Source organism: Dermacentor silvarum, chromosome 8, assembly GCF_013339745.2.
Source record: "Dermacentor silvarum isolate Dsil-2018 chromosome 8, BIME_Dsil_1.4, whole genome shotgun sequence".
Lineage (NCBI taxonomy): Eukaryota > Metazoa > Arthropoda > Arachnida > Ixodida > Ixodidae > Dermacentor > Dermacentor silvarum.
In genome coordinates, this window is record NC_051161.1 from 15,751,061 (window position 1) to 15,778,356 (window position 27,296).

The following is a 27,296-nucleotide window of genomic DNA, read 5'->3' on the forward strand; positions in this document are numbered from 1 at the left end:
GATAAGAATGAAAAACGAACTGGGTCGTTACAAAATACGGCCACTGTTCGCGTTTTATTCCAGCTTGATGTACATCTCATGTGAATAGGAACATTGCGGTCCAGCAATCTTAACAGTGCCACATTTCGAGTATTTCTAATATACTGACGAGACTTGGGCAGCAGAGTTCTGGACGAGACGCGGTTGCGGCTTGCAACTTGAGATTCTATAAATATATTTCTCGCGAGCGCTAAGGGCGCTTGCGCGAATCCCTGGGCAGGGTCGCGCAGAGATGCACACGTGAAAGAACGTTACCTTTGATTTCCATTAACTAACTGCTGTGATAAATTTTCTCGCAGCTCTTTTCCTACTTAACCATTTTATGCCTGGTAGTTTAGAAGACCACGTATCCGCTCCTGGGCTGCTCGTTTTTGAGCTTCTGCATTTCTCCTTTTTAATACTCAATTTTGTCCTTTCACCCGGCCGCCGGGCCTAAGCCCTTTCCTCCCTACTTCGCATCGTTCTGCACAGCCAAGGGTTATCTGCTCAGTCGGGGACTTGGGTCACATGAGCAACAGGTACTTGCTGTGTTTCCTCATTGCCTCGTGGGTCTCGAATCCTCGATGGTGGTTCCAATGTTTCAGAGCTCTCTCGGTGCCTTGGCCGTGGCCGCTTCCTTTTGGCCTGGCAAAAGAAAAAAAAATTTTGTTTTTGTTTTTGTGCCAAGCTACGTAATTAAGGTAAGTTAGAATTGAGCAATGTGCGACAGAAGTGCAGCTATTAATCATCTCAGAACGACTACATGTGCGCGTTCGGTCAACAGCTAAATAGGAAAGCATTCATCCACTTGCTCAAGGCCATTCACATTTCATAATGCACAGCATTTACAAAGGAAGTAGAATTAAGTTGTGCTGATGCATCAAGCGCTTTAATGTTAAGTGCCCATAAAGGGGTAACTCTAGTCCGCTTGCTAAAGTATCCACATGCGTGCAGACGCATGCACAGACACGGATCGGTTTGATGGGTTGGATAAGCGACCCGTGCAAAGTACTATAATTCGGTGCATAAATGCTGTCCTCGCATGGTTCGCTTAACTGTCTTGCAAAATTTAGTATCGCTTACATAGCCCATATCCATTCCACTGAGTCTCTGGAGCACTTACCGACGGCTTCAGATGGTCTGGAAAAGCGGGGAATGGCGTAGGCACACTTCCCGGCCTGAGCCGCGTTGTCTGTCCGGTCCGGTCGAAGCACTCTGGCGTGAAATCCACGGAGCACAAATGGTCGCCGTCTTTTGGCTTCCAGGCGGCGCGACGAATAGCACGTTCCCAAAGAAAACGTGCCTCAGTGTCCTTCGGAAGCCTTGACACAACGATTGTAAAAGAACGACTATATACATGGTATCACGTCAGCGGAACAAAGCATCCGAAGCCTCTATGATGGGCGCGAAATCGTCATTGCTTTAAATCGCATTGTGCACACTTACTTGTGAACTGTGACTCCTTGCGTTGCCTTCACGCGGTTCGTACAGCCGTACGCGATGCATGAACCAACCATGTCCAGCTTTCACGAGGAAGAGAGGCGCATGCGAGATCAGAACCGCTCGTTCTGCAACTGTACTAAGCACGCGCGCTACGACCGGCCGGCTGGCTTTCTGCCCCTCTAAGCATGGCGGTACAGCACCTATCGCGGCGTCAGTTTCCAAGCGTTCTGTCGCGCCTCTGTGCGACCAGAGGCGGTAGCAGACGCTGCACGGTGTTCCGAACTGGACCTTGAGGAAGTGGCGCTGGAAGTACTGGTTGGCCCTCGCGAAATGGTAAGGCACGGTAATGAGGGGAGCGTCATCTATAACACAACATAGTGCCACAAATAACCACTTCCTAAAGTATGCTAAACGCATTCCTGTATAGCAATCGGAATTGGTTTTTCATAATGTTTAGACCATCCTTGGGACTGACACGTTCAGCCCACTTTTTGAAACTTGAGAGCTCATCACAGTAGAAGGCGGACCTGGAGTTGGAGTTCGAGGTCTGTTAGAAAAGTATCCGACCTTTGGCCGAAGAAAAAAAAAAAAAAAAAAAATTGGCCTAACTAGAGCGTTGGAAACCTAATCACCCTTAAAGTAGTCTCCTTGGGACTCCACACACTTCTCCCAGCGGTGCTGCCATTGTTGGAAGCATTCCGAGAAGGCCTCTTTCGGAATGGAGTTTAGCTCACCTGTCGTTGCAGCCATAATGTCCCCTCTTGTCTGAAATCGCGCTCCCTTCAATGGCCAATGGCGCTCCCTTCAACAGCATTGCAACAACCTGCATGCACCCAGGAAACTGCCTATACCGACCGGAAAACGCCCATTTGATACCAGTAGTTGGTCGATTCACAAAGTTTAACGTCCCAAAGCAACACTGGGGCTATGAGAGACGCGCCTAATTTGATACCAGCAATCTCGAGAAGCCAGGCTAATCGAAACAATCAAACCTAGATATAAGAATACAGTCAAACCAGCTGCTCGCCACGATAGATGGACGCCTATGGCATGCTGATGAGCACTAACTGGCGGGTAATTCTCCGGCCACGGCAGCTCTATTCCGATAAGTATAGAATGCAAAAGCGTTTTATTGCGATAGGAATTATATGTACACTCCAAGCGAGTTTTCGCCTCGGGCGTTGCCGTTGGGCTTCACATATATTTAGGTATATGTATGATTATCCGTGCCATACATGCGGGTTATATTGCTACACCATTCAATCTCTAAAGCTGCTTATAACAGGTCATACGTTCTTGACTGAATTATTCCTCAGAATTTTGATAATGGAAGCCCACAAACAAATGTCATGAGACTGTTCACAATGCATGTCCTTTATCTTAAATCTTAGACTGTTAAATATTAAAAATGCAAAACAACGTCAGTGCTCAACCCTGGAAGTGATGCAGTTTTACAGGCGCGGCTCTTTATGGATTGATTAGTGAAGTCTGTGAGATGTCACAGCAGGATCTATATGGCGTGTTAATGCTTTTGAGGGTGCTAGAAATATTGGCGCACCCACATATGTCGCGTTATTTTGTATAATTTATTATATGCGTAATTTTTAACGCGTTATTATTATACATTATACTCGCTTTTTTGTATACGCGTTATCTTGTGCACCCGGCGGTTTGTGTCCCCTAGCTCTGGGTTCGCGCAACATCTAAAAACATTCATTCATTCATTCATTCATTTAATTTTGATTACCAGAGCCGGTCCACTAACCTAACCACACTGTATAGAAAGTAAATGCTTTAGTCCGTGTACCATGACGAAATTACAGTGGTAACACGACGGTGTGCAGCACGACGTCTGACACGTCACAGACGCGGTACCAAATTCTCGATTATTGTTTTTATGAGACCTTTTCTGCCTAATGGGGAACGTGGTGATGATGATACTACTTGCTACAGAAGACACAAAAGCCGCATGAATATACATTCAGCTAGAGAGAATGACAAAGTAAAACTTTATTGATTAAAAAAAAAAGAAAAAATAAAGAAAATGTGGGTGGAGCCCCTGCAGGTAGTCCAGGGCCCCATTGGCTTGAGCGGATCGCGGGGCTTGGTACAGGAGAGCCAGCTGCATGCAGATGTCCTTTTCCTCGTACGCAAGCCATGCTTCCCACTGCCTTAGAAATACTTGTTTTGAAAATTTGTGTGTGTTCGCTCGTGGAGGTCTTCTGGCGCATGTGAGTGTGATGTGTGACAATGTAGGCTTTTCGACACACCATGGACATTTGTCTGCGTATACGCTTCGACACGTATTTGTCTTAGCTTGTGTAGATTAGGATAAGTGTTTGTTTGAAGTCGGCGCCAGTCCATTGCATGCCGTCTGGTCAATTTTGAATGGGGCATGCCGAACTCCCGCCTTTCCTATCTTTGCTGTTCGAATATCTCTCTCGCAGTCGTTTGAAGGTCCATACGTGGCTGGTCCGACGCTCGGATATTTAGTACTCGAGCTATTCGGTCCGCTCTCGCATTTCCCTCCACGATTTCGTGTGCTGGGCACCACATGAGGCTGTGAAAGTTAGTGAGCTGATTGCCTGTGGTCCTCAATCACTGCCCGGGGTACCGCCCCCGACACGAAAAGGCGACGCGCCGCCTGTGAGTCAGTGAGGACAGCCGCGGATGTCCCTCTGCGAGTTCGGCGTCCTTCAATGCTATAGCTACCGAGGTAGCCTCAGTCGTTGCCGTGCACGCGGTTTTCACTGACGCCGTTCTATACCCGTTCCTGACACGTGGCGACTGAGATGTGTATGCCATATTCAGAGTATATAACTTGCGTCCGTGTAATAGCGCCCTGCTTGCCTCCGAAACTCATTCGCAATGCTCGCACCCGCACATTTCGTCTTCCTCCGTGGTACCTTGAAAAAAAAATTAAATTATGGGGTTTTATACGTACCAAAACCACGATATGATTATGAGGCACGCCGGAGTGGGGGACTCTGAAAATTGGGCCACCTGGGGTTCTTTAACGTGCACCTAAAGCTAAGTACACGAGTGTTTTCGCATTTCGCCCCCATCGAAATGCGGACGCCGTGGCCGGGATTCGATCCCGCGACCTCGTGCTCAGCAGTCCAACACCAGAGCCATTGAGCAACCACAGCGGGTCCGTGGTACCTTGGGTTGATATTCTCTGGGCGTGGTGCCACGCGTATACGCGCCCGAATTTCCCTGCCTAGAAGCAGCGTATCGTATGCAGTATATATAAAGCGGACGTGGTGCACACCCCAGGCCAGACTGCAGTTCTTCCTTGGTTGGTTTTGCATAACCTTTCTCGCTGAGACGCAAAAACTACCGCTGCGTGCTCTTCTAAGGTGTTGTACACCCCTACCTCTCATCCATTCCGTGCTGGTGCTTTGAGGGAGCCCAAGAGCAGCCTTATGTGCTCGTCGTATTATAACCTTCAATCTCTCGTGCGGTGGTGTTCAAGTACGGGATGCTTATATACGTGACTCGACTGACGACAACAGCATGCACTACAGTCTAACTGTCTCGTCCTCCGAAAAACCTTCTCGACTGCGCGTGACCCTGCGGATCATTTTCGTCACGTTCATCACCGTGCCCGCGCGCTGCGCGTTGGCTTTCGGTTGAATCCACGTCCCCAAAATTCTTAGGGTTTGCACTTCGCGGACTTCCTGTCCGTTTAGAGCGTGTTCTATACTCGGCCGGTTTGCCCGTCTGGCGTAAAGCCCCTCCATACGCGTTTTCGCCGACCAACAAAAGCGGCGGTGGCGCGTGGATGGAGGGGCTTTAGTCTGGCGTATCTTGCACGCACCCGCACAAACTACGACTTTTCGGGGGCGCATGCCATGCCCGCCTTCCGTACGAAAAGCTCTACCTTGTCGATTGCCCATTGCAAAAGGTCCTGCTTTTCACCGTAGGATCCTCGAGTCCATGTCAGGCGGGGGGGAATCCTTGAACCGCTCCTTGCGTCGCGTTATGCCACCCTTAGTCGGTCTCCCATACGTATACGTTTGAGTTTTTGAATCAAGTCATCCGGGCCGCCTGCGTGCCCGTTTTCTATGAGCTTTAGAGTTTTCTATGAGAGTGTATACTAACTCAGCTGTCGCCGTAAAAACGGCGATTCCTTCCTGGTCTTTGAACGGGTTATCCATTTCTATGTGCAGCAGCTGCTTGATATATGGACTTGTTACGCTTCAAGCTATCGCTTTCTTGCACGACTTTAATTGTCGGGACTCTAGCCTCGACGGGCAGCTCAGGGCCATTGAACGAGTCGAAGAGGTGGCGGCCAGGCACCGCCTGACCACCATCCCTCGGTGAAATTTATTTTCACTTTCATAAAGTTATCTCTCTCTATCTCAGTATAGGCTAGCTTCCTCAGCGCCACTTTTTTCTCTATGGCCAGCAGTGCTTCCTTTTGACGACTTGTCTACGCTTTTCCGCACATATGCCAGGTACACCAGGAGGGGTATTCTGTAAGACTCCACCTGTGGACTCTCCACTTCGGCTGTCGCGATTAGCTCCAGCAGCACGAGTGAGAAGGAGCCAGCCAGTCTCCTTCTCGCTCCAGTCTCCTTCTTGCTCGTGCAGCTGGAGAAAATCGCCGACAGCCGAAATGGACAGTCCACTAGGTGCACTCTTACCGAATACACCCCCCAGGTCAACCACATGAGGTTACCCCCCCCCCCCCCCCAAAAAAAAAAAAAAAAAAAAAAAGTCGGGGCAGCTTGCACTAGTGGCGCAAGGCTAAAGACACAGTGGAGCTGGTCCGTTCACAGTGGAGCTGGTCCGTTCCTAGCTGGTCCTGGCTATACGAAGTGATGCTAAGTTATACGAAGTGTATATTGTATAAGCATTTCCTCGTGGTCCGTGGCATCGGGGAACGCCGCGTGAAGCACTTGCAGTTCGAGCATACTTGGGGGAAGTGGGGGGAAAGCTATGCACAGTGTACGGGCGGCGCGCAGCAGACGACACGCCGGGATGACATCACGGCGCATGCGCAGTAGTGCGCAGCTGGTGTGAGCTCGGCCATGGCTCGGCCGAGCCGCTGCCAGAGGCGCCTGCTGCAGTCACGGACACCGCGAGCGTTCGGCGCTAATACGGGGAAACGGGGAAGCGCGGATGGCGTCGGCAGCACCTCTGCGCGTTGCCTCGTTGGTGCTGCTACAATTTGTTTCTCTCTCTCTCTCGCTCTCATTTTCTCTTTCTCCCTCTCGAGCACAGCGCGCGACGCTCAGCGAGGTGGTTGCTAGGCAACTCAGTGGCAGGCGGCACACATTACGGCCGGCTTAAACGGCTCCACTATTAAAGAAATAAATATAATTCGTAATGGCTATTTTTCACATGCAACTGTCGTGCCTTGATCTGAGGCCAATTATTTTCACTGCTTACGATCGCCCGGCAGTTGTGCGTCACGCAATACCTTGTTCTTTCTAGGTGAACCATTCCGGACGTTGTTGACCGTGGCTGCTGCTGCTGATGATGATGATGATGACGACGACTTGCTGCATAGCTTAGACAGATGCCAGAATATGGGATCGAACCCCTGTCCTCCTGCGCAAGAGCCCGGTGCTCGAACCATGCTGAATACGCCGTCCGACCATACTTCACTCGTGCCAACTGCCAAGTATAGCTCTCTGCGTGCGTCGCGGTGCGCAGTATGCGCGCGCGAGAGAACGCACATTCGCGCAAAAGCACATGCGTGCGCGCCATTTTCCATTTAGCCGCAGGCAACGGAATGAAACAGGCGAATAATAGTCAAATTTACTACTTTTTTTTTCCGCGTCGAATTTCTATCTGCGCCCACCTCACCATATGGCAAACAGTAAGCATCACCTTCGTTCTCGTAAGACCACTCCGTCGACGTCTCACCGTGTACATTAGCATGAGGCTGCTGTCAGCATTTCGACATATATCTTGTGAACGGTGTATAGTCCATAAACATAAACATTGCACGATGACAATAAAGACACTTTTACGCATCACGTGTAGTTTTACAGCACTTAATTACCCGCTTCACGAAACCTTCGCGTCACATCGATTCAAATGTGTGCGTTGGATCTGCATATATTTTTTTAATGAACTACTGACCTGCTCACTGCCATTAAACTGTTTCTCAATGTGTAAATGATACCCGGCGCGCTGTCTTAATGGTTATGACGTTCTGTTGCTGGGCACGAGTTCGCGGGTTCGATTCCCGAACCCAGCGGCCGCATTTTGATGGGGGTGAAATGCTAAAACGTTCGTGTACTTAGATTTAGGTGCACGTTAAGGAATCCCAGGTGGTCGAAACTAAATGAGAGCCCTCCGCTACGTCGTCCCTCATAAACTGTGTGTTTATTTAGAACGTTAAATCCCATAATTTCTATTTGATTGTGTTATTAAGTCTGAAGGGTTCAATTAACTCACGCTGTAAAAATGTTTGCACCCTCAGGGGTGTTTGCTTGTCACACGGGTAACACCCCTACCGTTAGGGCCTTCCAAAAATCTATAGAGAACAACGGAGCTCTGACTAGATGTGTGATGACAAAAGACGTAGTTGAAAACTATGTAATCATTCTGACAGCCTTGGGCGCACAGGAATGTCCCACAGGAGGATTTCAGAGGCATAGGATATGAAACTTTATTTAATGCACTTTTTATGTCGCCTGTCACAGCTGTCATTTTTTATTTCAAAGAAAAAGTCGGCAAACAAGATGCCGTCATTGGCTCTCACCAACAATTTGATCCTATACCCCTTAAACGTGAGGGTGTTAGCCATGCGACAACCTATGGCCTGTAGTAATACACCCATAAACGTGTACAAATGTTTACAGTGCAAGAGTAAAGCCAACGAAATCTTGTTAGCGCATGCAGAACAGCTTTTGTCGAGCGTGTGAATTCCTTTAGATTTTATTTTCGACGGTACACAAGTAATCGGCTTTTGCATGAAAAGGCCACCCGGCATTTATCTCGTATTCGATTCACGCCATGAATTTGTATTTCATACCTGCGCGATCTATGCGCGATATGCGCACTCCCCCCAAAAATAGATAAAAAAAAAGGAACACCGTTTTGTAATGAATGCGACTAACTCAAGAAGGAAGACATGCCCGGCCGCAACGCCAACGGTCGAGAGGTTGTCAAGCTGCAAGTGCTGCTGCATGTCTAGTTCAGGTCGAGCCTTCAGGTCCGTTGAGAAAAACATAGGTCCGGACTTTGCACGTCACTTATTGCTCCCGAACGCAGCTGTTTCAAGAGTTCGTGGTAACATTTTTAACGACAGTCTTGTTTGCTCGCTACCAGTACCCGTTCAGAGCTTCCGCTCGTTTCCTCTCAAGTGGCCAGATATGGCGGAAGGGTGGCCACGTGCGTGCATGGCGCGTTTCTTGTTATCACCGTGGTGTGAGTCGGTTCATGTGCCATGTCACCGCTGCAGTGTGTTCACCATTTTGCGCCTTTGAATGTATTCTATATTTTCTACTTCTTGTCAGATAATTTCCCCGAAGGAAACGACGACGACAGATAAGGGACTTCTGTTGGTATCTTCCAATGCTGGGCCTAAAGAGTATATGCGTCACCCACTGGATCAGCGATTCGTCCAGTCATCGATGACCGTATCGCAGATTCGCCGTGTGGCCCACGCCTTAAAAGGCGTCGACTTGCAGCGGTTTTCTGCCTTCTTCGTCAAACCGTCCCTCGTAGTGCCACAACATGATCGGTGAGTTGGTCAGCGTTTCCTTATGGTTTCCGATGTGTGTTAGTTGTTAAATATTTGCTCGTGAATTAACATTCCTTTTGCACCGTGCTGGGAAATTATATACATCTACAGGATTGTACTGTACCCGGAAGCCTCGCGGCTAGAAGTGAGATACACGAGTGAGTGCTGCAAATTAATGACAGCCCCAGTAACAGAGCCGCTCTGTACCGCAGTTTAATTGTAGCTATAGGTTTCGTTGTATCGTCCGAGCTAATACGAAAGGATGCGCATGATTAGCGTTGCAGACCGTTGGATGTAGCTGTCCCTGTTATCTGCTTGAAACTGAAAATGCACGAGACAGGCTCTGCAGCGCGAGAACTTCTAAGAAGGAATTTACGAAGTTTATTTTTCTTCTTCGAGGAACAGTATATATAGCTCCTTTATGCGAACAGTTTTCGCGCTGCTCCGTCGTAAACTTCCTTAGCTAATTCACGACGCCAGAGTTATTTATTGCACATTAGCAATATTGAATTTTTTAGTGCTTCCAGTCAGGCGCTTGAAATGCAAGCGCTGGAGTCGTGGAATTAGAGCAGGGTGTTCGTGTTCGCTTTAGTACATTCTTAGTGCTTCGTGATTGGCTTCACATTTTATTGCGGCTGGTGTAGTACCAACGCTAGCCCAATTTACGCCAGATTTTTTCCTTTTTTTTTTTTAACTGGTTGAGCTTGATTTTGCCTGCTAGAGGACCAACGCTTGAAAACGTAATTGCAGTTTTAAAAAAAATACTCGCGGAAAATGGTCCAAACGTGATGCAAACCTCATGTCCTTTGCTCGCGCGTTTTGCTCTAGCCTTTATCGAGGGCCCGTGTACTTCGGCGCCGTGTACGTCGTGAGCATTAGTGTTATGTTCTACTTTCGTTGAGTAAAAGCCGCTGAACGTAGAACACATGACTTCATCCTATAGTAGGGCAAACAGCCTTTTACGCGTGCAGCGTTTCTTTTTACTACTTTTATGCCGGATTCCATGAACCGATACCTTCGAAGGCCATTCGCACAAGTTTCAGCTTTCTTTACTACAACCCCCCTCCTCATATTAGAGTGGGAGTCGCACCCGCCCGGCCCCAGCACCTGGCCTGGGTACTTCCTTCAACTGAGCTACTTGGGAAGCTTATAGATGTGCGACTGCCAAACTTACCTTCAGCTCGACACATTAAGCTGCGCTACTGATTCACCGACGCCTCTATTTCGTATGCGTTCAGCGCTCGCTTTTTGCGAGACGTCTCACGTTCTCGAATGTCCTCGCAGGTTCCTCCCTGCTCGTCCTGGTCCTGTGCGTGAGCGCATGGGCACAGATCTCTCATCCTGATGATGATATCGACATATACGGCAACTTCGGCAAGGCCTGGGACAAGTTCCGCAAGGTTTACAGTGAGTGGGAACTCAAATTGTCTTACGTCTAGCGAGGGTCCCTTCACTGGTGGGTCGTCCCGAGCCTTTTCTTGTAGTGGCTCGAAAACAGAAAACATGCACGCCAAATATTCAGGGAATCTACGCTTTGAAGAAGAAGGAATTGTGTATTTTAACGGTTCGAAACTGCAGTTGTTTTGAGGGACCCCGTTGTGGAGGGGATCGGATTACTTTTTAACCACCTTGGGGGTTCTTTAACCTGCACGTAAGTAAGAGTGCACGGGCATTTCCGCTTTTCGCATGCATCGCGATACTCGAACCGGCGACCTCGTGCTCGCCACCAGAATGCCATATATAGGGTTGAATCACCGTGTCGGGGGTTTTTTTTCAACCCGCTTTCAGAGCGCTCCCGTTGAAGTAACGTTTAGTTCCTACCGACGGAAGCTTTAAACACTCGTACAGTCTGTGAACTATAGACGGGAAAATACGGTACGCGTCTTCGGACGCATTTAGCCCGTGGTCTAATCTTTTCAGCCTCGTTTTGAGCAATTTTTGAAAACAAGTGTTCCTTTTGTCTGAAAATTACTTTGTTTATATCATCAAATATAAAAGACAGACGGGAGTTAGTGCATGGAAACTTTGACGTACCCGAGGGCCTACAACCTCGACGTTCAGTCATGTGTCGCGCTGGATGATGACGCATAAGACTTTGAAAGCATTGCCGAAAGTGAAAGATGTCGACTTCAGCACTGCCCGTGTCTCGAGCATTAAGGTTGCACCTTGGGCTTGTCGGTGCGTCATATTAATTGTCATGCATCGAGAATTAAGTTCTGCAGCGAAGCTAAAGGTGAGGGAGAGTGAGAGGAGGAGGATTCGACGGAAAGATGGGGAGGTTATACAGTTCTCAGACCGGCTGGCTACCCTGCCGAAAGTGAAATGTTGGACAACCGCACGTGTTCATACTGAGTACTTTCTTCCCTCTCTCTCTCCTTTCTTTTCATCCCTTTAAACCCCTTCACCCGTGTATATAGGGTAGCAAACCGGACGTGCGTCTGGTTGACCTCCCTGCCTTTCCTTTCTTCGTTTTCCTCCTCCTCCTTGGCTACCCTGAGCCGGGGAAAGGTGGTAAAGAGAATGAAAGATTATAGAAAAGAGACCACACAAATGCTACCATAGCTCTTGCGTCTTTTCGCAATTCATAACAGGCGCAGTCCATTCAAACCGTAGACAAGCGTCGATAATGTTCTGTAGGCTCGCGTGATTTTTCCTTTCTTTCTTTTCATATCTGTACGAAAGAAACTGACCACGAATTTTTCCGCTCGCATTCGCAGACAAGTCTTACAGCACGACCCAAGAGACCGTGTATCGGGAGCAGGTGTTCCGCAGGACTTTCAATTTTCTGAGGACCGTCGACGAGCAGTTCAAGAATGGCACGCGCCTCTTCAGTGTCGGAGTCAACCACTTCGCCGACATGGTATGTGCTCGATTCGGGTGATCGATTTCGAGGTACAATCGCTTCGGATTTGCGTGTCTGTCTGGCTGAATAAGGCCCTTCAAGCAAAAGAGCTTGCTTGCCTAGCGCCCAGCGCCAACAACGGCCACAATTTCATTCGCGGCATCTGCCGGGCGCCCGATCCTTGACCAATGGCGCGGATCGAGTGCAAGGATCTAGCAATCCAGCAATGTTGGGCGCCCGGTGCGACCACAGTCGTCGCGACTGTAGCGCGACTTCCAAAACCATGCGTTTCTTCACCTTTAGGAATTCACAACCCTGTCGGCCGTACAACTGATTGCGTGCTGACGAGATCAAAGCTTGTGAATGGGGCAACAAATAACGTCAGTGGATGTAAAGTTCGCAGCTTAATTCGGAGACTAAGATGGCCTCCGAAGTACGCTCAATTGGCATTCCCTGTGAAAAATAATCCACCGATGAGCTTGGATTCACTCTTTGTAAGAAACGATTAAATTTACACGCAAATTCTTGGAAGTGCCGCGATCCCAAACGCAACTTCCGATGCTCGGCGCGTTTCTCCACGTCTCTGCCGCGCCTCTGGGCCGATTTCGCAACCACTGAAGCAACGGCCGCGGAGTGATCCCCGTCGGCGTCGACGTCCTGCCGGTGCGTGATAAAGAGCTGCACGCAATCGAGGCGCCCCGTGGCGACATGCACCATTTCAATTTCCGCTATAGATGGGCGCAGTCGTGTCACGCTGTGCGCTGTTTCACAATAGTGAGTGAAATGCGGAAGGTCGTTGACAGGAAGATGGTTTCTGCTTGACGATGACTGCGCTGGCCGACTTCGCAACGCTGCCGAGCTAGAGGGAAGAATGGGGAAACGGAGTGCGGTGGCCTAGACTGTCGGTCAAGACCCGGCTGCTGCTACCATTGCAACCATTCTTTTCAGCTGTACTATACAACTTACCAATGTCCTTGATCAGAAAAAAAAAAAAAAAGGCGCATTATTCAGAAAATAATGGTTTTATTCCGCCAGTACACTGGCTTGCGAGGCCGAAACTTGGAGAATGACACACCTGACAGGAGAAGGACGGCGCAGTGAATATGACGGAAAATTATATAGGCGTAGAGTTGATAGCAATTAGCTCGTCGCTATGATGATTGCTGATTGTTGGAGTTCATTGGCGCAAGGGCCAGATGTGGCCAAAGAGCTCATCGCTATTGGTCACATGCAGAGCAAATCGCATATCGAGATTAAATATATTTTTTAATATAACCAACCATGTTGCTGATGCTGCAGTGCTTTAGCCTGTCGCTATTTTTTTAAGCCTTTCGGAGCAAGCGGGTGTACATAGATGCATACAAAGGCAATGGTACACGCATGCACAATAGCTGAAAAGTTTTTCAAATTAATATTCCTTTCTTCACCAGCATTCGTGCGCCTTCTGTTTGCGCTGTTTGTTACCGTGTACGGCCCATATGCCAACTGTCACTTCTGCTGGTTGAATTCGACGGGCAACGTATTGCGCAGAGCTGATAGCCTGTAGTCTCGCAGAGTGTAAGAATGGATGCCAAAAGAAGGGGAAATGCAGTCGAAGGCGCAATAAGTAGGGATGAAACGAAAATTTGCAGGTACAGGATCGCATCGCCTGATACTTAACTGGGCATCTCTGTTAGAGGCATTCGTTCTTTTGGTCGGCTTAATTGTATAGGTGTTGATTATTATTATTGTCCTTTTGTGCGAGATGTGTTGTGCTGACTCGAATTCTTCATTTCCTCCCTTCCCTGTGCCGCAGACGCCGGACGAAGTTGTGGCAAACTACACGGGCTACAAGCCTCCCAGCCCGAAGCAGCTGGCCGAGGTCCCGCTGTACGCGCCGCTCTTCGGTGACACGCCTGAATCGGTAGACTGGAGGACCAACGGATTCGTCACGCCCGTCAAGAATCAGGGGCAGTGCGGCGCCTGCTGGGCATTCAGCGCGGTGAGTACCATGCGATCAACCCACGCTTACGCGAATGAATCTGGCTGGTTTCGGCTCTCGCCGGCTGGCTGGGCAGGAGCGACCATCCGGGGTTCTAACCCCCCCACGCGTCCAGCTCCACCAGTTCAACATTTACCTTCAGTGCTCTGTGCATATTGTCATTATAATTCAGGAGGTGCCTTGAGGTCGAATTTACCTGATTAACACAACCACTCTATCATTGCCTTGTGTTTATGCATTCACTCTTAAATTCACGGAGGGCCAACCGCGTGCTGGCTTTGCGTTGAATTCCACTGAAGCAGCTCTAGGTGGGGAAAAAAAAAAAAGATGCAATTTTCGCTTTGCAGAGCGAAAATTGTCCCTCCCCCACACGGAAGTTCAACCCGCCCCCCTGGCAGAGATCCTGGGTGCGCTACTGCTCTCGCGACATTGTTCACCTAAATTTCATGATATACGGTGCCTTCGCTATAGGAAATTTAGCTCTTTCACGAATTTCCGGCTCCGAAGACTTTTGCGGTCTCCTGTACGTATCTTCACCAGCCTGCCGACGATTACGCAGCGTCGTATCGGACGTGTGATAGTCGCAACGTCGATGAAGTCGATTACGATAATGACTCTGTCTGATCGGATTCGACATTGATGGGCAGACTCAAATTGGTTGCGCATATCTAAATCCATGCTTGCTTAGTCCGTAACTTGCGCAGTGCGATGCGTCTCAAGGCCCAGCAAGCTATTACGTGATGCTTCACTCGTGTCACCAGTGCCGCACGGGATATGTATGAATCGGGGCTCTCAAGTTCGTTGTCCGATCACTGCATGCGACCCACCAATCCCTTCTCTACGATATCTGAGGAAGGAGTGTTGAAGTCTTCAGGCACCTTCCTTGAAGTTGCCTAAGCTTTACAGTCCTCTCCGATTCCCTATGCCACGTCTGTGGAAAGTATACGAGAGCGAAATCCGAGAGTATGCGCGGTCCGATAATTGTACGGTAGTTTGAGATCCCTGCATACCTGCCTTGAAGCATCTCGCATTAGGCTCAACGCGTATCCGCGACACTGATATGCGGTGGAGATTGTTTCTATGCTGTTACCTTTCCTGATAAAATTTCGGAAATTGGTACTGTATCTCATGTTCTGTTTTTTTTTTTTTTTTCCTGGTAGACACAGCAGTAGCATGTGCCACACGGATACATTCGTCACATATCCCATATTTCTCGCTTGACGACCTCAGTGTGACAAGTGACGCAGCTTATTTCTTTATTTACTTATTCATTCTTGCGTGCAGGTCGGTGCACTGGAAGGTCAGCTGTTCAAGAGGACCCGCCGTCTGGTGCGCCTCAGCGAGCAGAACCTGATGGACTGCACGGGACCTCGGTATGGTACCAACGGCTGCAACGGCGGCCAAATGGTCGGAGCCTTCCAGTACGTGCAAGACGCTGGAGGACTGGACACCGAGGCCCGCTATCCGTACCGGCAGGCGGTCAGTCTTCGTTTTCTCCACCATCGCAAGCCCACGCGCTTGCATGGTGACGCAAACAAATGTTTAGGCTTGCGTCGACTGCTGCGTGTTGCATAACACAAATATGCTAATCATGCCGACAGTTGCCGTTCCCATCCAGAGACTCTTATATTCGATGTTGACAAGCAAATAAAAATTTAAAAATTGTATATCTATATAAATTGACGGCAGTCCAGTTTATAACTGGGCGTGCACGTCGGCATCGCAGAAAGTTACGCAGGGCGAGAAAGCACAGTAAGCATGCCACAGTTGACACAGCAGCACATTACGGTGCCATTATAGCTCTTCATTCATAAGAAAGATTAGGCTTCTTCTATACCAATTCCGCATGATCGTGACTTGCGAGCTAGGTTGCGGCTCCACGTTGTCAGTTGTTTTCGGTTCGTATTTCACTTACGTGTAAAGAAAGTGAGAGCGGGATACATGCTCCACGGTCACAGTAATGTAGTCCTTGAGCACTAATTTGTGACAGTAGACTTTGCTCACATAATCGGGAAAAACTAACGTCGTGCTTCGTTTTTTTTTTTTTTTTTTTTCACCACCGTGCCTCCAGACCAACTTCCAGTGCCAGTTCTCGAACTCTTTCGAGGCACGGCGAGTGACCGTCACGGGCCACACTCGGGTGCCACCGAGGAACGAGCGCGTGCTCCAGGACGCCTTGAGCAGGATTGGCCCCATCTCGATCGCCATCAACGCCAGCCCACAGACCTTCATGTTCTACAAGAATGGTGAGAGACCCCGCATATGTGACCCCTTATAGCCTTGCCTCCGTCGTGGTGCAAATCTCGTAAGAAAGCGACTCGCAACGCTTTCGTAAGTCGAGTCGTACGTGCCTTGACTGGGCGTAGATAAAGTTGACCTTACAGCTGGAAACGATGTCACTGGAGGACTGTGTCTGGGTTTGAAACAGCAAATGCAATAGGTTGGTTCTTGCTGGTTGGTCATGGCAGCTTCGAGTTAAGCGATTGCTTCGTCTATATGCAGGCGTCTACACTGAACCGAACTGTGATCCCCGTGGTCTTAATCACGCCGTGCTGCTGGTCGGGTACGGACAGGACAGGGGTGTGCCGTACTGGATTGTCAAGAACAGGTGAGAGCCTTCAGTGGAAACTTGTCTTTATTTAGTGCGCCACTATACACGTACCAGCACACATGAGTTGTGCCCAATGTGTGTGCACGAAAACTACAGCCGCTTTAGCAATCATTGAGAGTGGAGACTTCAGACGTGCATGCTGCGTTTGTGAAGCGCGTTGCGGAGTGAGTGAGTGAGTGAAACAACTTTATTCGGTCCACAATATACGCGAGTACATTCAACGTCACCTGGCTAGGCCCACTCGGGGACCATCATGCAGGTCAAACCTGACGGCCATTTTTTTTTCCTTTTAAAGACGAGAATCGTGGACAATTACTATGGGCGTATATTTGAAAGCTGCTAGGGCTTTTCATTCACGTCCTTGTAGCAATTATAGTTCTGCAGATAAACAATACGCGAGTAATTCGGTTATAAATGCTACGGGCATTCTGCGAACGAGCAGAAACTATAATTTTCGTATGCATATAAATGAGTGTGGTGAAGCTGGCTACATTGTGTACGTCTTAGAAGAACGGGGCACGTGTCGGTTAACGTACTCATTTATTCAGCCAGCTTCAAGAGGAACGTCACCTTAACTCCCGCGCAGTTCGATGAAACTTCGTTTCTAAATGGATACGATGATAAACAATACGCGAGTAATTCGGTTATAAATGCTACGGGCATTCTGCGAACGAGCAGAAACTATAATTTTCGTATGCATATAAATGAGTGTGGTGAAGCTGGCTACATTGTGCACGTCTTAGAAGAACGGGGCACGTGTCGGTTAACGTACTCATTTATTCAGCCAGCTTCAAGAGGAACGTCACCTTAACTCCCGCGCAGTTCGATGAAACTTCGTTTCTAAATGGATACGATGACGCTGCCGCAAAGGACTAGACAGCGAATGGCTATAGTGATGTAGCCACGGCAAGCTTGGGCCAATTCGGTCCGTGCATTTCTTAAACTTTTTCCCTGAATTCCCCCAGGGTAGGGTAGCCAACCGGACTCTTGACTGGTAAACATCCCTGTCTTATATAAACTTAAACTGCTTATTTTCTTTCTCTCTATGTGCAGCTGGGGCACCGGATGGGGCGAAGCAGGCTACATCAAGATCCTGAGGAACCGGAACATCTGTGGCATGTCCGAAGATGCTTCTTTCCCAACCATTTAATCAAGTCCTGTTTTCCGAAGTGTAATGTGACAATGACATGATCTGCAATAAATACACTGACATCACCATCATCGAGCTTTTTATTTTGTATTTTTCAGCGTTAACTTGACGGCATGTAACAAAAGTGGGGAGGAAGTAAAACCATGTCAGGAAGAGATCATGACGCAGTTCCTGCCGCCCATGTCTACTGCACGAACCCACCGAGGGTTCATGCCGTAGTTGCACAATGATAGTAGAGGACACTTCGATACGACGGTGGATATACTGTAGAGCTATTCGCGAGGCGCGGACAGCCCCGAAGTTGCACAGTTCAAACTTTAAGGCGGGATACCTTTTACCAACCTCCAGCTTGCGGTAGCAAAGGATCGAGGCAGATGGCTTTGTTCCGACCGATACGCAATGCCTCTTGGATTTGACGTCCCGAGGCGCTGCTTTCTGCCGATGAGCGTTGACGAGCACAGCTTCCTGGGCAGTCTGGGATGACACTTAGAAGAGGCCGTATAGATTTCCGTGCTTGGTCGTCCAGCGGCAACTCTGGGAACGGGAATCAACGTTCTCGGTGACAGCTGCAGAATTCGAAATGGGGAACCAGACGCACGTGGCATAGATTTATTACCCCATGTTTATAGGCGATCTCGTCAAGTGAAAATGGTAACTTCGCGTACATGCGAATTGTAGGCACTGAGTATGCGTTGGCGTTACCTATTTCAGCACACTCCCTGGTCGCGCAGCTTATACCCCTTTCCCTGCCAAAAAAAAAAAAACTAAAAAAAATAGTCCATCTGCTGCCTGAAAAGGCTGTCCTCAGTCCTGCAGTGTGCAACATGTTTGACAAGACAGTCTGTCACGCATTGTGCTGCCGCCAGCGGCCGCTCGCTTGCAGCTTAAGCTAAAGCCGCTAAAGCTTGTGCGACGACGACCACAACTCTTCGTTTCTTTCATCGATCGGCAGAAACGACACTGAGTGCGTGGCGATCGAGGAACTTTCCTACGCCGCCTTTTCACAGCATAGCCTAGCTGCGCGCCTATATATGCATAGTGCTCAAGTACTTCGTTCACTCTCCCGCTCAGCACACCAACGCGGTGCCAGGTGTCGCCTCGTTGTACAGTCTGCGCAGAGTCGCGTCGAGCACCTTGCGCCCTTCGCCGGTGAGAAAAGAGCGCAGCGCGGCTTGGCTCGCGTACGTCAGCCGCCTGGACATGTGACCCACGAGGCGTGTGAAACCCTTGAGCGAGGACAGGCTGAATGACGACGCCTTGACAGCGTCCACGCGGTATGAGCCCGCGGGCATGCCGTCGACGTCCAGTGGCACCTGCGACGTGGCCGGCAACAGATACACCGTGGCCACACCGAGCACGCGGACGCCGTTCACAGAAGCCTTGAACTTGAACGTGGCCGTCACGCGGGGCCACAGCAGCTGCAACTTGCGGTGGCCGCAACTCTTCGCCGACCTCGAGACGGCTGCGAGGCCGTGGAGGTGTCCCTTCTGGACGGACACGTGACCCGTGTACGCCGTGCCGCGCACAGTCTCGTTGATGGAGAAGAGACCACCGCTGCCGGTGATGGTCCGGGTCGAGGGCAGTTGCTCCCGCAGCAACTCCACCAGAGGGTCTCGCGGCTGCCGATACTTGGACGAAGGTGCCAAATAAGCCGCTTCTTCTGCGCAGGTAGAAAGATAACTGTACTTGAGTATCCTAGGTACTCGGTCATGCACCTTAATTGTACATGGGTATACAGGGTGTCTCAGCTAAATGTAGCCAATGTATTAAAAAACGACGGAGTGTGCTAGGAAGCTCAAACCAACTCAGTGGTGTTGAGGTTCGTCCTAGTCTGTGGTATTTTCTTTCGTTTTGAAAACTCAATTAGTATAAACTAATTGCCCAACTTTTTAAATACTGCCTTCACTAAGAAAGTGCCAATACGAAAGGTGTAGATCACATTTAAAAATGGCCCACTGAAGTGTTTATAACTAAGTACCATTGATGGAGTTTCTTGTAATTGCCTTTAAAGAAAGTCCGCGAAATTCAAAAACAAGTGCGTGATAGCGCCCTATTTCAGCGCTCCCAGACGACCGATCAAGAAACGAAATCCGTTTATCTCTACAGCGGTTCCTGGACGGACTTGGCGTTTCCGGTGGCCGCAAGGTACGCGCCAGCAATTCTCGCTAGTAAGATACGATCGGGAACGAATAGAAGAACATGACAATTGCATTTTTCTTCCCGATTACAGTTCTGGGGTCAGCATGTTACTCAAACCCGAATTTTTTTTATTTCCTTTTTTTTCTGCGTGTTCGAGCTTGATTCCACAAGTGGAGCGAATGATATGTTTACGCCACGTCACGTCGAAGCTCGACACACCTTCACCCCCGCCGCTCACTCTGGGCGCCCGCTTGCTTTTCATGACGCGTCAGCAGTTCGTGGTGCATACCTTACGGCCACCGGAAACGCTGAGCCCGTCCCGGACAGCACTACAGAGACAAGCGGATTTCGTTTCTTGATCGGTCGTCTGGGAGCGCTGAAATAGGGCGCTATCACGCACTTGTTTTTGAATTTCGCGGGCTTTGTTTAAAGGCATATTCAAGAAGCACAATCAATGGTATTTAGTTGCAAACACTTCAGTCGGACATTTCTAAATGTGATCTACAACTTTCGTATTGGCACTTCTTTAGTGAAGGCAATATTTAAAAATCTAGGCAATTAGTTTTTGCTAAAGTTAATTGAGTTTTCAAAACGAAAAAAAAATACCATAGACTAGGACACGCGAACCTCAACACCACTGAGTTGGTTTGAGCTTCCTAGCACACTCCGTCGTTTTTAAAACATTGGCTACATTTAGCTGGAACACCCTGTATATAGATGCCGGTGGGCCATTAGAGTTACAGAATGGATACCAAGAGAAGGGAAACGCAGCCGAGGACGGCAGAAAACTATGTGGAGTGATGAAATTAGGAAATTTGCAGGCGGAAGTTGGAATCCGTTGTTTCCTTACTACACATTCAGATGAAAGAGCCGCGCGATAATTTCACTTCACCGACTTAGCTCAGCTGTGCTAAGGACGCTCTATTTAACAGAGGAGCTGTAGGTGCTCTATAGTAATAGCTCTTCGCTCCCGGGCCAAATATATATATATATATATATATATATATATATATATATATATATATATATATATATATAGCCACATCAGTTGCAAGAGGACCGGGATGAAACTTTGGAGGAATACGGGGATCTCTCCATATCATCGACATAAAAAAATATAATAATATGGGTTAGTTGTGGGTCGGTCACAAAAATGATCAGCCTCGCTGACTGTAAATAACACCAACCATAATGTTTGTACAGGGAAGGTAAAATTGGGAAAGGAACGAAACGTAGCACATATTTTTCAGCACGCACTATGGAATTACATATATATGTTTTTGTAATTGGCGAAGTCACAAGCTATCAACTAATTGAAGTGCGCACACATATCACGGTGATAAAAAAGCAGTAGCTGCATGAAAACTAAGTGATGGAGGGGAGCGAACCTTTGCAGCATTGTGGTTGATATTGCAACAAAAATGTGGTAAAAACCTCAGGAATGTGCGTCAATTAAGAGGCAAAAACATAACAAATATTACGGCTAGGTGCGCATAAATGCCTCACAAATGGGTTTAAATAACATAAATATTATCTTTGTAAGCAGAGAAATAAAAACTTCGAGCTCAACTTTTGCACAAGTATATTTGAATCACTCTTGAAGGCATTGCGGCCATTGAAAATTGCGTAGCAAAATCGGGAACATTGAATTAATGGCGTCAATGACGGCGATGTGCATTTGGCCTCGGTGGAGGAGAATGTTACATCCGTTTTATCTATTAGAGCGTGTAAAGCGCACTGACTTGATATTACTTTGATACAGTTCCTGCAAAATTATTACCCCCTTTGCTTTCTTAGATTTTTCTACTTAATTTTTGGCACAGTTATTGGCTTAGTTATTGGCTTAGTTATTGGCACACTTCAGAGCAACGTATATACGAATTTTTCCCGTGCTATAAATAGATGCAGTTTACGGAAAATGACATGTTTCTACCGTGGAGTGACGTATATATCTGTTGTAGGCATGATGCACAATTTATCGGGTCTTCGTTTATGGTATAATCTTTCCTTAAACTACTGGGAAGCTAGATAAAAATCTTGGTCCCTAAAATCATGAGACTTTACATTGTTTTGCACGCTATATTCCTCTACTAACCACGGGTCAATTAACCACCGGTCAACATGGGTGTTCTAGTAAATCTGGTCAGTTTTATTGATCTATAACGACTATTTATATATAGTCTGTCCATTGACCGTTTCAACACACCGTCAGTCTGTAAATAGTCTATGGATTTCTAGTTTTGCACCTTTTATCAAACGCTCTTTTTACAGTGTGGCCAATAGGTTCACAGACAAAAAGAGAGCAAGAACGTCTATAAGATGTTCTGTAGACTGCCCAAGCAGACTTTTCTAAGAGAGCTTACCGATTTACAGTTTGAACAAACCACCCGTGCTTTACATTGACCAGGTAAACACAAAACTGGCTGTTTCATACATACACATAGCTTCAGTGGTTTAGCGATGAAATGCGCCACGAATATCTCACCATCAGACAGTATTCCCTGCGACAGGACGGGCGTCCAATGGCTGGCGAGCTGTGCCAAAAGCAGCAGCAGCGCGGTGGCTGCGTTGAGGTGCTCCACGCGTTGGCTCATGTCGTCGTCGGGCGTGCTTCTCCTTGCACACTTCACAGGCGTCGGGATGTTGGTTCACGATTCCGCTTCTCGTTTATATCTCCTTCGCGCTGCACGCCGCCGGTGCCGACGCAACATCGCCGCGTGGGTGTGTGCGCCGCTTAGGCGCATCCGCTTCGGAGGTCGTCTTGACGCTCGCCCGAGTGCGCACGTTGAGGCTTTCGGAAGTCCGCGGTCCTGGACGCTGCGTCAGCGGGCGTCTTTGACGCGATCGGCAGCGGTAGAGAAGGATGCCGGCTTGTAAGCGCTGGTGCGGTCGGCTTAACGCACGTCGCTGTATATGCGAGCGCGGTAGGCGAGCGAGAGTGACATGCGTGCGAGCACCACCCGCCGCTTTGGTTGCGTGCTGCTGAAGCGCGGTTCCGTACGTTGCTCATCCTATGAACCAACATTTGTTGTGAAAATACTACGGGCGGACTTTGCTCTGCAAGACAAGCGCCGGAAGTTGCTCCGCGCCATAGATGGCTCCCGCTGCCGCTATCATTGGCTGAGGAGGTCAGTGTCGCCTACAAACGTCAAGACTGCCTGTACCACCTCACGCCTCTGCCTTCGCTTAGCCCAAGGCGACGCTGTATATGCTTGACTCCTTCCAAGGCCACATCCTGCTATCGCGGTTTCCGCGCAGCTAACTTTAGCGCTCTTCTTAGAACAAATGCACTGCTCTTTCTTGCCCTTAGTATGTTTGAATGCGACTAATTGATCATTCAAATGATTGGTTGATTGATAAGCTGGTCTTCGCACTCAATTACAATAATTCTGCCAGTGAACGGGTTTATATTACATCATGCTGTCCTTATCACCAGTCGTGTGACTTTTTCGTGATAGGGGGCACTAATATATTTCTGCTTAAGATGACAATAACGACGATGCGACAGAACCACTGTATTTAAGGTCATTGTCATTTTAATCGTCATCATCATTCATGAGGCTTACAGCCACTTCCCCTCACGGGAGAACTACAGCCGGTGCTCCAACCCTCACATGGACACGCCACTTGCCGGTTTTCCGATTATCGTTAAATCGGCACATGTATCGCGAGCGTTCTGGCGGGCGTTCATACAGAACAATCAGCTGAATTGTCGCAGACGGATTTATTCTTATTTCCTTAAGCTGTTCAGAGTAGTGAAACTGTCATGCCCTCCGAAGTTGCGATACTGAGCAGCCCATCCTCTCACATTTTTTTTTTCCTCCTGACCTTTCCCTCATGAGTCCAAGTGCAACTTTTGCTTCTCTCCGATACAAGTTACTGCGGCCACCCATATAATGCCGTATCGTATTATGTCGTATACTTGACTTTATTTTGTTTTCATTTCTTTCGTATTTTTGCATGCAGTACTGATCGCAAAAAGCATGGTTCCTTGTCTTACCCCTCCTATCACCCTCTCTCCCCCTCCCACGTGTCGTTCTTTTTTAATGCGTTAGCTTTTCTTACCTCGTTGCTCAGTTTCACGCCGTTGGCGCCGTCCGCAGCCAGTATTCCTTTGCGAACCTTAAACAGTAACTATACCAGAGAGGTGATCGAGCGATAGAGGTGATAGAGAGAGAGAGAGAGAGATACATATAAAACTTTAGTTTCTTAAGCCTCTTGTCCGGAGGCGCGGATAAGAGAGGCGTCAGCATGTGCTTCCATTGATGGAAGCCTCCCCCAACTCCCCCCTCCCTCCCCCGCTCTCAAGGAAAAGGAACGCTGCACCTCTGCATGGCTCCTTGTATCATCACCTTAACGCATCACGGGTGGCGAAATTTCCCACCGAATGAGCCGGCAGTATCGTGGAAGTTTTGCCGTGTCCCGGTTATACGCCTCGCCTTTCCCTCCGTGAGTCGGTAGCGGCGCGAGTATGTCCAGCCGCGTCGCGTTATAACCAGGGCCGGTATTTTATAGCGATGCCTTATGACTTATTCTATACTAGTCTTATCATCCACCGCTCACGGCTGGCTGATCCCGTCGATAACACGAACGGACCGTCGCTCTGACCACTGACAAAGCGCGATATAAGCGCTAAAAGGCATTAACACCGGAAAGGCATCGCTACTATATACAGTTCGCTACACAATACCGACCCAGGGCCGCGATTTTGTAGTGATGCCTTATGACTTATTTTAGAATAGTCTTATCATCCACGGCTCACGGCCGGCTGATCCCGTTGATAACGCGAGCGGACCGTCGCTCTGACCACTGACAAAGCGCGATAAGCGCGAAAAGGCATTATTACTTTAAAGTCATCGCTACAAAATACCGGCCCAGGTGGTGTTTACGGCGTTGGGATCGCCGGCGGCGGTGCCTCGCCCCGCGCCTGTGTATGCTTGGTAATTAAGCCGGCGAACGCTGTAGCGTAAAAAAAAGAGAAAGAAAGAAAAAAAAAGCACAACGTCGAAATATCGGGGTAGTTTAAACGAGAACGCCCTATAAAACATCATTTCAACTAAAATGTCATGGTGTAAGCAGGACCTTCCGACTCTCAAGTGATTCGGCGAGCTCGAGATTGGGAGCAAAGACGCCTACAGCCCGCACCTAAGCTACACTCTAAGAAAAAAAGGACGAAATGGGGTATCGAGGTTAGTCCTTTTGGGGAGTAACTGACTTGCCACAACCATTCGTCCTTTTGGGGAGTAACTGCGAGGGGATGAACTGTTACTCCCCATGCGGTTACTCCTTCAAGGGGACTAACAGTTGCTCTTTCCGATGCCCCTCAAGGGAGTAACGGTCATTTTTTCCGATGCTCCGCAAGGATGCAATTGACGAAATTAGCCATTTACACGCTGATAAGAAAAAAAAAAAAGCTATTGAGGTGACAAAAAAAAAAAAATGCTTCCGCAGCAGGATTCGAACTGAAGTCCTCTCGCTCTCAAGTCGGTTACCCTAACCACTGTACAACGGCTGCTCTTTTTTTTTTTTTTTTTTTTCTTACATGGTATTTATTGCATCATGTATATGCGAGAGAAATACTATCTGCGGAAAACGTGCAAGCACCAGCCAACACATCTTATATTCATGGCCTAGAAATTGTCTAAAATCTCGTTAAGCACACCCTACACGAACAAAACTACAAGTAGTTTTGTTCTTAAACAAGTGGCAAGTAACTTTGATCCTAAAAAGGTGGCAACGACAAGCAACGTAACAAGAGATGGTACCAGTCCGGTTGAAACTCTGTCAAGTCATACATGTCCTTCAAGTGACCAATCATTTGAGCGTAGTGAAATTTCGCCGAAACAACAGGTTCAGCGTTTCTGTCTAACATGCGCGTCTTCCATAAGCTGTGTAGTCCAATTAAGAAAAACATATCAAAAGGCACGTCTTCTCCGTGGGGTGCAATCAAGTATCGGATGGTATGGTGATTCAAAATGAAGTCTTTCTTGAGAGTTCTTTGGAGCACATCCCAAAACAATATTGCGTCTTTACAACTTATAAAGCAATGCTCTATAGTCTCAGGTACATCACAAAGGCGACAGTTCACAGTGGATACAAAAATTCCTTTTTTGTGCAACCAAGTTTTGACAGGTAATGTTTCACTGTGTAATTTAAAGAAAAACGTTTTTGTACATGGGGATAAAGGCATCTTGCGGACTCGTTTAAGTACGTCTTTCCCTGGCAAACTTGAGAATGTAGAACGGTAAAGTGGAGGTGGGAAAATCATTGATATCAAATCTTTGTATAGTTGTTTTCTGGACACTGTGTAGAGATACTCAGTAGAAAATCGAACTATGAGGAACTGCACAGCGAAATATACTTCATACATAAAACCCCACAAACAAGGTCTTTCAGAATATTGGGATGAAACTACCAGATTGGGTAATGCATTGAGTAAGTTCACCTGTATGAATGATCTTAGTATCGGGTGTGAAGTATCTCGAAAAAAGAAGAAACGCCAAACAATCTGTCGCACATATAGATGCACTAGGCCAAGTCCGCCAGCACATACGGGTCGAAATATATTATCTCGTCTCATAGGCTCAAAGGTGGAAGACCACACAAAAGTAGCAAATATTCTGTGAAATCGTTGAATATAAGTCCGGGCACAGTGAAGTATTTGCAGTACATAAAATATTTTTGTAGCCAGGAACAAGTTACAAGCCGCCGCCCTACCAAATATTGAAAGGCGGTGTGGCGTAAAGGTATCCGCATGGCGTTGAAGTGCCGGTACACGTTCCCGCCAGAAATGTGCACTAAGCTTATATGCATCAAAAGGTACACCAAGGTATTTAGGTGGCACGGTTGTCCATTCTATACCTGCATATTGGGTCGGCGTACATCCCCATAAACCAAACCAAAGACCTGAGCTTTTTGACCAATTTATCTGGGCACTAGAAGCCATACCAAATTTTTCAGTCAATGATAGCACCTTGTCAATGCTCGGTTTGTCTGAGCAGAAAAAGGCAAGATCATCTGCATAAGCCAATACTTTGAGTTCATTGCCCAAAATGTTAAAGCCATGAATGTCACTGCATTTTAGAATGCTTATACACAATTTCCTACACACATTTCCAAGGCTATTCCCATGCTCGTCTGGATCGCATATATGTCTCTTCAGCACTCCTAAATTGCCGGATTTCCTGTGAAGTGCAGCCTATTTCATTCTCTGATCACTGCATGGTGATCGCCCGGTTTGGTGATAATGGTCGCACTAATTTCAAACCAAAGTGGAAACTATGGAAGCTTAATGTAAGCCTAATTAGCGATAAAGAATTCATATCTCGAGTACGTTCATTGCTATCGTCTTGCTTTTCTAAGAATTTACACTCATTTGCAGCCTGGGAAATGTTTAAACTGGAAATT

General features: G+C 48.0%; 2 protein-coding genes across 2 annotated transcripts; one reads left to right on the forward strand and one right to left on the reverse strand.

Annotated features, from left to right (window-relative positions):
* Positions 1–9,016: 9,016 nt before the first annotated feature.
* LOC119460674 (procathepsin L) lies at positions 9,017–17,821 on the forward strand. Its single transcript, XM_037721718.2, has 8 exons — positions 9,017–9,166; positions 10,451–10,573; positions 11,884–12,026; positions 13,804–13,989; positions 15,274–15,468; positions 16,061–16,235; positions 16,492–16,597; positions 17,654–17,821. Exons 1-8 carry the CDS (start codon positions 9,160–9,162, stop codon positions 17,748–17,750), a joined length of 1,032 nt encoding a protein of 343 aa, XP_037577646.1. The 5' UTR covers positions 9,017–9,159; the 3' UTR covers positions 17,751–17,821.
* On the reverse strand, positions 17,815–23,137 carry LOC119460675 (uncharacterized). The gene is made up of 2 exons (XM_037721720.2): positions 22,375–23,137; positions 17,815–19,410 (listed from the first exon to the last, which is right to left on the reverse strand). Exons 1-2 carry the CDS (start codon positions 22,481–22,483, stop codon positions 18,818–18,820), a joined length of 702 nt encoding a protein of 233 aa, XP_037577648.1. The 5' UTR covers positions 22,484–23,137; the 3' UTR covers positions 17,815–18,817.
* Positions 23,138–27,296: the final 4,159 nt, after the last annotated feature.